This window comes from Uloborus diversus, chromosome 1, assembly GCF_026930045.1.
Source record: "Uloborus diversus isolate 005 chromosome 1, Udiv.v.3.1, whole genome shotgun sequence".
Lineage (NCBI taxonomy): Eukaryota > Metazoa > Arthropoda > Arachnida > Araneae > Uloboridae > Uloborus > Uloborus diversus.
In genome coordinates this window covers 224,067,256-224,079,542 of record NC_072731.1, presented here as the reverse complement: position 1 = coordinate 224,079,542, position 12,287 = coordinate 224,067,256, and the positions used below count along the sequence as shown (strand labels likewise).

The window sequence follows — 12,287 nt, the reverse complement described above, 5'->3', positions numbered from 1 at the left end:
AAACTGGTAGCTAATATAGAATTAGCAGACCAGACGAGTGACCGAAGCAATGGTTCGGTTCAACTCGAAGCATTGGTCTGCTAATTCTATATTAGCTACCAGTTTGTTTCGCACTCTTGACTTCCTTAAGAGGTTTTCCATCTCCAGCTCAGTCACTTTCCTATGCCGGGCTGATGAGTGCTAATAAGCACGAAACTGCAATCCTCAGCTGGAAATGACTGAGCTGGCGGTGTATTTCACGTATTTCTGCTTTAGCCCTGGCTAATGGGCGGTAATTTACTGAATAAAGCTTTCACTGTTTCATAAATTTTTCGATGATGCTTTCTCTTTTAATTGCTGCTTCAATAACGACCATTCCTCTTCAAACCTAGCTTCTGGTATTCCCCCGCGTCGTCCCCCCCCTCTCCTTCGCGAATCTGCTGAAGGTATTTTGCCAATAATTTCTCCCTCCCTCTCTCACTCTCTCTGCTTTAACATGCTGAAGTGAAAAGTCGACCTTGAAATGGTTCATATCAAAGCGCTTGAAGTTGGAGGAGCGGCCGTGTTGAAAATTAAAATACAGTCAAGTTCCGACTTGCAGGAGGAATGCATTCCACTTCTCCTCTTGCATAATTTGAAACTTAGCGTAGTAGAAAAATGTATGAATTCGGATTTTTAAAAACACACTAAAAAATTTTAGGCATTTGTAAACACCTCTCACGCTATTTCGAACCATTTCTTAACTATATATTACCGTCTTGCATAAAAAAAAGCTGTATTATTCAACATAAAACTCTGTTACGATGTACAAAATTAATGGTCAATGGGAGAGAGACATGTAAATAAAACAATAATATAGTTACAGTGCATTAATAATTTAATAATGCACACTTTGGTGCCATTATATCTCATGAACATTAAAACGAAGAATGAAAGAAACTAATGAAAAATGCGGAATAGTTGCATTGAAACAAAGCAATGTTTAGAGTAGTACGGTGTGGAAACTCCCGTTTTCAGTGATACTAAAAGGATGAAGAACCATCAAGAAACCAGTATGGGGGGGGGGGGGGGTATTTATGGTTTTTAGGGGGTGGGCCCTTGCTCTTAGGGGGGGCATCCCTGTATTTAATATGCTAATTTGCATCTTTAGAGAAAATGTACCTTTATTTGTGGAATTAAAGTAAAATTTTAAGTTGATTATTTAAGTTTATTTATTTATTTTTTAAGTCAAACTGGCCCTGTTTTAATAGTTTCTTTTTTAACTTGTATGTTAGAAAAATTTTACATGTGTATTATCTGTAATAAAAATGATTTGAAAGCAAAGTTTTATTTTTTGTTATTTCTAAATTGGAAACAAGAAAATGTATTACTTTATGATGAAGTTTAAAAAAATTTCTACACGTCATGCAAATCTAATAACAAATATGACTCATTATACGACCTTTAAGTTTTCAACTATGAATAATTAAAAGTTTAAACCATGTGTACATTACATACAGAATTAATTTTTGCCGAAAGTTTGTCTCTTTCGAAAAAACTGTCGAAATAAAACAATATTTTAATGTTTCATTTTATCTATAGCACAATTCCTAAATTAAATTATAGAGGCTCTAAAAAAGTATATTTGAATGTACTTAACATGTTTTTAAAGAAATGATATGTGGAACAAGTTTGATTTATTGTTTTGAAACGGCGTTATAGAAAATACGCGAACATGCAATGCAATCGAAATGTCGGATATCCGTCGGATATCTGGCCCGGATATCCGAATCCGGCAGGTAAGGGGGCATCGGATATCCGGTATTCGGCAAAATCACTATCCGGTGCATCCCTAATATATATATATATATATATATATATATATATACTGAAAAAAAGAAAAAATCTCAGAATTTATATATTTTTACTGTGGTGAGTTTTGTTACTGGTTAAATGTGAGCTATTTTCTTAAACATATATTAAATCATTTGATTAGTGCACCTGCTAAATTAGTGCATTTGTTTATTGTGTGCAAAATTGTAAGCTCTGATGTTTTTTATGACTGAAATTTGAAGAATACTAGAATACCATGCTTTGAGAATAAACCATATGTGTAATCTTAAGTTATTCCCAAATATTTGAAGCTAATTAGTGGGGGAAGCTTTTCTTAGTATTTTTGTTTAAAATTGATAAGTTTAAACACTTTTTAGGGTATCCTCCTACTGGAAACATTTCGGTATATTTTTAGATTTTTTCCTTTTTGCTCTCTGACCACTCTCATTCCTGCCTGGAAGGTCAATCCATAAACCATTGGCTATTAGCCAAAATATTTCTGTTCAACATCTTTGTGTAGCCATCTTTTGGTCTTACTATTGGCCATGTGCTGTTATTTTGAGGGAAAATACCATTACTAATACAATGAGATACTCTGAACTGGTATCAAAGCACTCAAAACTCTTTGATGTTTGTAGGAAAAGAAAAGGCACGAGAATGAGGCATAGATCATGATTTGGCATTTTCTGTCAAGAATGTGTGCTTGAAATTTTGATATCATGCTCTTTTCTGCAATAAGACTAAGTACTGAACAGATAAATAAAGTTTTTCTTTCATACTCTTGTATGAAAAGAGGAGTTTTGAATTTCAGATCCCCATTTGTGGGAAAAGTCATGTGTGTGTACAATGCTTGATGCTCTATGTGTACAATGCTTGAAGCACTTGTAGAACAATTTTGGTCACATGACTTTATACTGCAGAACCTCACAAAGTAGTCTGGGTATATGAATAAATTAGGTTCCCATAAAACAGTTAAAATGAAACATAATAGCTGCTGAAGGGATTAAAAAGATAACATGGAAAATTGGGGGGGGGGGGCACTGAAACTAATGTTTGAAGTTAAAAAAAAAGAAAAAATGAAATAAAATTTGGGACAAAAATGGATTTTCTGGGAAAACGGAGTTTTTAAAGAATATACACTCTTTTATCAACTTGTTGCAAATGGATGGATCATAGAAAGAGGGGGAAACTAGAGAGAAAGAGAACTTCATTAAATAGTTGTATAACTTATGGTTCTTACCTTGAAATGTCATCCAAAAACACTGCAGCAATAAATATAAACATATTTTTTAGTTTTACTTATTTTAAAAAGTATCATAAGCAGAAAATTTTTAAAAAAATCATCAAATTAATAAAAGTTCAAAATGTATCGCCCAAATAAATACAATGAAACCCCGATTTTATGTCGCACGAATCTACGTTTTCCCTGCATTTAACATTTTTTTATCAGGTCCCAGTTTTTTTTTCTGCATACTAATAATGTTAATTTAGTGTGGATTGTAAGTTTTTTATTTATGAATTTCCTGCCTTTTCCATTTTCTCTGGGAAGTAAAAAAGAAAAGAAATGTTCTAAGATAAGCAATATGCTTCATTTGCACTTTTTTAAAGATAATCCACATTGTTGAAAGTTAATGAAAACAGAAATGCTATCAGACTTTACATCCAACAATGATGATTAACAAGAAAAAAACAGAAGCACAGCCCGTCATTTCTTTCAATATTGCATTAAATAGCTTACAAATAGTAAAAGACTATTTTCTTTCTCATAAAAACCACGGAAAAAAACTTACATAGTATTTTCATCCTGGAAGATGCTGCATTTAATTTGAACTCAAAGACTAAAAAGCAATCCGCTATTAAGGGCTTTTTTCAACTTAAACGCCCGTATTCGCAACTAAATGTGTTGAAATTATCTAAAATGATACTTATAATGTTGTTTTCATAAAATATAGATACGAGGGTTGCCATTTATATTTCTGGCCGTGGAAACATTTAGAGCTGCTAAGCGACCGCAGAAGATTCCAAACAAAAATTTGATGCTTTTAACAATAAATGCTTTAAAACAGTTCGTCATTTTTTATTGCAATTTGTTGTTTACAGTTAATTGAAAATTTCATCTCGGACAGAAAATGGAATTGAATCATGAACATTTTCGGGCAATTATTTTTCATAAGTTTCGACGTGGATTAACAAGTTAAAAGTGCATCCATGGACTTAATTATTTATATAGCGGTAAAGCACCACCTCACAGCATTAAAAAATTAGTACAACGAATTTAATCGTGGTCGGTGTTCACTCCAGGATGAATTCTGTGAAGGTCATCCAAAATCTGTTGTGGAAGAAAATATCGATTCTGTTCCTGAACTGATAAAGCAAGACCATCATATGACAAATTTTGTTCCTGTTGGCTCCTACATAATCTGACAAATGCTCAAAAGACGGCTCATGTTGATTAGTGCATGGATATGCTGAAAAATTTCGTTTAAGGTACATCAAAGGCGGTGCATAACATTCACACAGGTGACAAATCATGGATCAATGCATATGAGTTCAAAAAAAAACAGCAATTGACTGTTTGGGTCTTCCATGATGAACCAAATCCAAGGAAAGTTGTTAGTGGAAGAAGCATTTCAAAGCAAATGGTCGCTTGTTTCATCGGCCTTACCGGTTTGTCAAGACACAAGGCAGAACACAGTTTTTGATTTGACAAAACCTTGAATTGGTGGGTCATACGCCATGCAGCCCTAATTTGGCATCTAAAGACTTAGCTTAACTTCCAAACATCAAAAATAAATTAAGAGGTCAACGATTTTCGACACCCCAAGAGATGGTTAATGCTTTCAATATGAACATTTTTGAAATACCTTAGATAGAATGGCAAAAAAATGCTTTGAAAATTGGTTCATATGTATGCAAAAGTGCATTGATCTACATGGAGAATATTTTGAAAAACAATAAAACCGATTTTAAGCAGAGCTATTTGTTTTATTATTATTAGGCTATATATATAAATAGCAACTCTTGTATGATACTTTTTGAAAGAGTCTCATACAAGAGTTGCTATTTCTCTATTGAGGTAGTAAAGTCATCTTTACTACCTCAATTTTTTCTATTTGATTTTTGCTTTCTATGTATTTTCCGTATATTTCTTTTTTTTTTTTTTTTACCTAGTTTATTGAGAAATGCAAAATCCGGTTTCACTGTATTCAACTCAAATATTTCCTCATAAAACTGACATTAGCAATGAATGCATTAAATAGTACATAATTATTGTATTAAAAAAAGAGAGAGATTTTGTGATAATACATACGCTTCTTGTATATAGTCTGCCCCAATATGTCCTGGCTCAGAACTTGTAGTATTAACAGTTTCTGTTTGTGATGCAGAGCCACTGAAATCACAAAATAAATCCAATGAAAAAATTTTAAAAAATGTAAAATACATGGTAACAATTTGCAATCAAATCAATAAGTAGCTCTGAGTAAATTATCCATAACAGTGACTCTCAACCGCTGGTTCTATGGACTAGCACTCGTTGGGGGGAAATCTGACCAGTCTATGGAGAGTTTTACCTGCCAGTGTTAAAAAATAAATTATTTTCAAAAAAATAAAAGCAAAAAAATGTACAACATTATTTTATGCAGAGGCAATGCCCTTACCTAGAAGCTACACACACTTTCATGTCTTTGTTAATTGAAAAAAAATGAGGGGGGGAAGCAGGTATTTTGTTTATTTTGTCTGTATTTAGAGGTGTTACATGCAAGTTTCATGACTTTACAAGAAGATCTGTCCAGAACTAAACGAGCCTACAAAATTTCTAGAGAAACTTTTAAATATATTGGCAGACAGCTTAAATTTTTTAAATTACTTAAAATGATATAATTAAATAAAGCTTGAAATTTAAAATTATTTACCATAATAAATAATGAGAAATTTGCGTAAATTAAAAAATATTAAGCAAAAATTATTTAAAGCTCAGTACGTAATCTTTTACAGTTACCAATTTTACAGCCAAACAGCTGTTAACCAATAATGTGACTATGCATGTTACTAACAGTTGAAAGCATCTACAATGAACAGCATGAACATCACTTCATGCGCATCACATTTACCAATACTTAAACTTAAATTTTGATGATTTCAAACCAAATTCTCAAGCTCTGAGAAATAAATAAAAGTAGGATAAAATACAACTTTATATTTAGAATCTCTTTTGTTTAAAAAAAAAATCTAAGGTGGAACTAAAATAAATTTCATTTATTTATATCATTAAACATTTCATAGTCATTCTAGGACACACAAAGTCCAGACATACTCAAACACTAGGGGTCTCTGCAATGTAGTAGGTGCTGGCATTTGAGATGAAGAGGTAGGGGATGAAGAACCATTTAAGTCTGTTTCCAAACCAGAACTGTCAACATGACTAAGGGGTTTCTCGGACCTGAAAAGTATTTAGGATTATAGATTAGTGAAAAGTAAAAAGGAAGATTAAAAAAAAAAAAAACATAAATACTCAGAATTAGAAGTAAAGAAAACATTATTTTATGTTTATACACCAAAATTTTAAAAATGTCTGAATTTTTGAGTATGACATATTTTTACACATTGATGTGAAGAGCAAAATCTAAGGGGTTATCATGTTTTGAGATAGTTAATACTTTATTTATAAACAGTGAAAATAAACTACAAACTTTATAGACTACACAATAACAAACAAACTAAGTTGGGATTTGCTAAACTGGTGCAAAGGTTCAGACAAAGATGAAAACATGACTCATCATTCGTGTAATACAAGTAAAGATACCACCCTTGTTACCCAGTATTTAGAAGCTGCGTGGCTCAGTGGTAGAGCTTAGCGCTTTCACGCCACAGGTCCAGGTTCTATCCCCGGGTCGGGCATGGTCGACTCGATGGTTCATCCCTTCAGTGGGTCGATAAAATGAGTTCCATTCATGAAGGAAATTAAACCCTCGAGGTTTCGCATTAGGCTGACCTCTTAACTGGAACATCTGCCTAGCACACCAGAGTCCTTGGTCAGGAAAACTGAGATGGGCACAGTAGGCCTTGGCCCCTATAGGCTGCCGTGCCACTGGGTTTGGAGTTATCCAGTATTCAAGTAATTTAAATCATGTAATAGGGAAGTTTTCGATTTTTCAATTTTATTTTTATATGACAGAGTAACATGCATGAACATCATAGGTGAAAAAATTTTTGCGATATGATAAGTAGTTTTTTTTAAATTAATTTTTAAAGTTCAAGCCCTTGTGACGTCAAATGGCATAGGAAGTGACGTCATGCGTCTTCCGATAGGAGAGAAACGCTAGCGAACCGGTTCCCATGTCATGGGAAAAACCGAAGAACATGCTTTCGACTTCGATGATCTGGAACATTAAACCTCTCATCCTCTCTTAAATATTCGAATATCATCATTGATATTGCTTGAGGAAGATTATTTAGATTGTGCTTTAACGAATCCGGTATCCATAGTGTGTTCAAAAGGATTATTGAATTTCTAAAAAATAAAAATATCAGCGCGCTCAAAATGTCCCTAGCGAAAACAAGGGATCTTCGGCGGAAGGCAGCCCATTCGCGCCCTGTGACGTAGGCTCGTGACGTTTCAGAAGAGCGCACTTTTGCGCGTGGATTTTTAAAAATTCATTAAAAATCAACCACGGTGTTTTAAAATTCGGCGATGGTGAATTTTTTAGTTTTGAGGCTCAATTAACAATATCCGATAGACAAAATATGAACATTTAATAGGTTGCAACTTCCCTATTTAAGCAATTTTCATCAATCATTTAAGAGGCTGTAAGATTTAGAGAGCAGTTCTGATGAAGTACTATTCATATGAAAGACTAAATTGGGAAATGAGAATGGTTTAGAAATTTTCCCAATCTTAAATAAAAAATTTACATACAAAGTACTGTTTTCTTTATGGTGTCTACAAAGCCAATCAGCAGTCTCAAAGGTCATAAGATACTTTTTACTTCCACACCTTAACAACGTAAATGAAGCCTTTTATTACCTTGTAGTGTGTAGGCATAGACATAAAACGAGCAAAAAAAAGGATTCAAAAACTGAAAACTACAAAGCTAAAACTGCACAGCAAATTGTGTAAGGGTCTCTTATTTAAGCATGGGCAAAAAATCTAATTTTTAAGTGGAGACTTCCAAGTTTTATGTGCGCTATGTTTTTGGAGAGAGAGAAAAAGAAATATTATATTATCACTTTTACTAGCAACATTATTTTAATTCTTTTTGGTATTCTCACAATGACAAATTTTGGGCTCAAAACCCTGGGTTAATTCTCTTTAACTTATTCAAGTTCTCAAGAATTGCAATGCAATGTTGCCCCTGCATAGAAATGAGAAACTAATGTGATAAATTAGGCTATAATGTTATAAGGATTAATGAAAAGGCACATAAAAGAGATGGAACTTCTTTTATCGTCCTAATTTGATGATCTATTACAGAGGTGGGGACACTTTTTGCCACTGGAAGCCATTTTGATTAGGCAGTGGTAAAGGAGGCTGCATATGTTGATAAACCTATAAATGTAACATGAATGTAACTATTATAGTCTCTGTACAGTTTTATCACCTCATTGCACTGCATAGAAATAGCAATAGAGGAAAAAACATTAAGTCCTTTATTTGTTCTTTAACATGGGAAGTTGCAGGAAAAATGTTTTTCGTACTTACACAAGGATGCTTGCAAATTTTCTGCATTTCAAAAATGAAATTAAAAGAAAACTATGTAGTTTTATACTACTTCAAACAGAAATAACGAAGTAGAACTATTTTTAACATGAAAAATGACAAAAAATTTAGTGGGATAGTTGCTTTTCTTTTTTTTTTACTTGAAACTAATTGAATACTACTATACTTGGAATCCCTAACTTTTAAGCAGACAATTGACAATAGTTCCGACTCGACATGTGACTTATTTCGCACATAACTCGGACAATTTTATACAAACATTTTTTTAAACTCAATTTCAAACTGTCACAATATGGATAAATATTAATTCAAGAGTTAGCTTTCATAAAGGCTACACAAGAAACTGATGGCCACACATTCCCCACCTCTGCTCTATTACAGCAAAAATTCTACCTGCACAAGAGAAAACTAAAATAATTCAAATTTAGCTTGTTAAAATCTAGTTCAACTTCAAGCCATGCCCAATCAAAAGCAATGTGCAGCGCAGTTATGTAATAATAATGTAGTAAATGTATTCCACTATTCAGAGATGACCTAACTCAATTATAAAGAAAAAAATACCAGACAAATCTTAATTACAAAATGCATAAAATTAATATATTTTGCTTCACACAAATGTCTCAGGCATTTTTTTCAACTCACAATATAAACAGGTGATCTTAAGAGCAGCACTTTTACAGTGAAGCACCGTTTATAAGTTTCTCTTTTATATGTTTTTAAAATGGGCCCCTGCAGAGTCTAATACACATTAACCTAAACCTATTATACGTTTTTCCATTTTTACGCTTTTTTCATACAGTCAGGGCCGGATTTGAAAGTGTGGAGGCTCCGGGGCAATGAAGGAGTGGAGGCCCCTAATCAGGGTTTGAAAAGATCATCATATTTTTGAAAATATCTGATACTTTGATATATATATCCAAATATTTTGATATATATGTATATATACGATATTTTCGATCAGCACTTTAATAGTAAATACATCCTGAAGTTACTGCTATTTATTTTTTAATATTATTATTATTATTTATAGACTTAAAATTACTGTTTCTTATTTATATCTAAACATACATTTCATTTTAAAAGTTATGTACTTTTAAGATTATTTTCATATGATATTTAGAAATACATTCTTTGTATAAATGCAAAAAAAAAAAAAAAATGTCTGGGAGAAAACACGTAAAATTTGCTGACCCGTGAAAGTTAGGATATTTTGTAAAAATTTTAATTTGGGGGCCCTTTTGTTGTGGAGGCCCAGGGGCAGCAGCCTGCATGCCCTCCCCTAAATCCGACCCTGCATAGTGTCCTTTCAAAAACATATAAACAGTGCTTCACTGTATTTAAAATACATTCGCAATGTTTAAAAATTGGATTTTCAAAATATTTCATTCTTGCACATGGAATAAAATGAAATTAATATTTCATCTATTTTGACTGAAGATATAAATGTGAATATTATAATTTTCAAACTATACACAATATTATAAAGAACTTACTCGAACATTAAAGGTCTTTGAGCTGTTGAATGAATTAGGCCATCTGAAGATTTAGCTTCAGGTGTATTTGGTATTGAATCAACTGGCGCATCTTCACATGCACTAAAACAGAAAATACTTAAAATTTAGTTTTCTCTAAGTATTTCTGAAAAGCCATAGAATTAGCATGATTAATCATGGATTGTAATGTATATGTCAGAAGTTGTGTTATCAAGAGTCGACTGTATATCTAATTATATAAAGGTGACGGTGTTTCTTTGTTTGTACTCGATGGCCAGAAGACCCCATAGCACCTACAGCCCTGAAACTTGGCTCAAAATTTGAATGCACCGCGGGGGACTGAACCTCAAAGCCTGAATTCTAAAAATCTAATTAGTTTTTCATAATTAACGAATTAAGCTGAAATTTCAGGTTTTTTGCCTAATTAGGCGGTAAAAAATCCTCCCACCCCCTAACATCATATGTCGTTGGAAAGAGCTTTCCTTTCCAAACAAGATGATGCTTGCCTCATTTCTCTCACTTAGTTATAACAGGAGATATAAGCGATTCTAATTGTGATCCTAATTAAGCCAATTTTCAAGGCTAAACTTGATTTTTGTTCCTGCAGAGACGTCATCTTCGGTATACGGTTGCGTTCGAATAGTAGAACCGGTAAATTCTGGATTTCTTATTGCGCTGTTGTCATTTTTGTTAAATTCATTGTGTGAATGTTAATTGATTTTCTTTTTAATTTGAAAGTCACTTGGCGAATTTGGCGATAAACAATGTAGCTGAGGATTATTTGTTTATTTTGCAAAATATTTTTTTTTTTAATTCGAGAGTTTTTTTTTTTTTTCCCTCAGACGATAGCTCTTCTATAGTTAAATTTTTCAAATGGGGTGCGGGATTTCCTTTTTGTCCTAGATATACCGTGATTTCTGGAAATAGGTATAGAAAATATGAAAAAGAAAGATATTGATTAATTAATACCACTGCCAAATTTATTTAAACAACTGTCGTAGGCGTCAAACTTGGCGTAAAAAAAGGGTGGAGGGGAGTGGATTTTCTTATTCAACGGACTTTCTAAATTCTTAGAACGGGCATCGCCGTGCGGGTACAGCTAGTTATTTATAAAGTACGACATCATAACACAGTAGCTGATGTATGAGTTCTAATGAGAAAATAGATGACTTATAATACCTTTATTTATTCATTTATTTAAAAAAATTCTTTAATTTACATGTCCATAGAAATTTAAAAAGGAAACTCGACAAAATAAAATGTAATAAATTAAAATATTCCACAACTAATACAAGCTTTGACCCCAGAAGACACATGTATGGGTTAGCATGCAAACCATTTTCCTTGTTGATATTTACTACAATTCATATTATAAAGAAGATGTTTATTACTGCATTAAATTTTCTCAAAAAAAAAAAAAAAAAAACAGGAATCCAGGATATATAATGGAGGGAGCATGGACTGGAAAGTAGTTATATTATTGATGACCATGAAAGTAGCTTTTTAAATGCAGAAATATTTTTGTGTTACTTCGAAACTCATAAATTTAAGACTTGAACCGCAGATTGAGAAAATTAAACATTAAACTGACTTTTAAAAAAATCATCAATTAACTTCTCAACATACGATGATGTTTCATGAAACTCAAAGAGTTTGTAATGGCACATAAAATGAGTCTTCAAGACATCGAAGTAAGACTGCAATGGTACATTTAATTAATGATGTTTTCAAGGGGTTGAAGCTATTTAAAGTTAATTAATATGTTGAGGGGAAAATAAAAGCATTTTAAAAATAATACCCAATAGTTAAGGGTCTTTGGTGCACAGCTTCAGTTGATTCGTTTTTCGCTTCTTCCTCAACATTAGCAGCAGCGCTTGCTGCTTCAATAGAGGTGGGAATAGGTACTGTGGTGGCTTCACTACCATTCTGCAGCTCTTCGGGTACATCATCAGCAGATGTAATAACCATTTGTGGGATAACATGTTCTCCAGAGCCAGCAGGAGAACTTATACATGGCTTGGGAAGAAGAGGTGGTTTTGATTTACCTGCAGAAAAATGAGACTCAGAAATACTCATAAATAAGCTTTTGTATAAATTCCTAAAATTATCAGTCATTAAACATAGTTATACCTGGAAAATATATAACGAAAAATTGAAAATTGGAGAAGTTTTTACTGTTTTTTATTATTTCTGAACTGCTGTAAATAATGTTTTTAAATATTTTTTTTTTTTTCAAAATGTTTCACACAGGAGGTTTTAATGTTATTTGAAATTTTACACTGTTG

General features: G+C 32.7%; 1 protein-coding gene across 1 annotated transcript in view; it reads right to left on the bottom strand.

The window, feature by feature from the left end:
* LOC129218941 (uncharacterized) overlaps positions 1-12,047 on the bottom strand; it is a gene marked incomplete at its 5' end in the record, with an annotated part of 47,047 nt that extends 35,000 nt beyond the window's left edge. The window contains 4 exon segments of the mRNA XM_054853263.1: positions 5,102-5,182; positions 6,107-6,232; positions 10,003-10,104; positions 11,801-12,047. Of these exon segments, the coding sequence (XP_054709238.1) occupies positions 5,102-5,182; positions 6,107-6,232; positions 10,003-10,104; positions 11,801-12,047 (556 nt within the window).
* Positions 12,048-12,287: the final 240 nt, after the last annotated feature.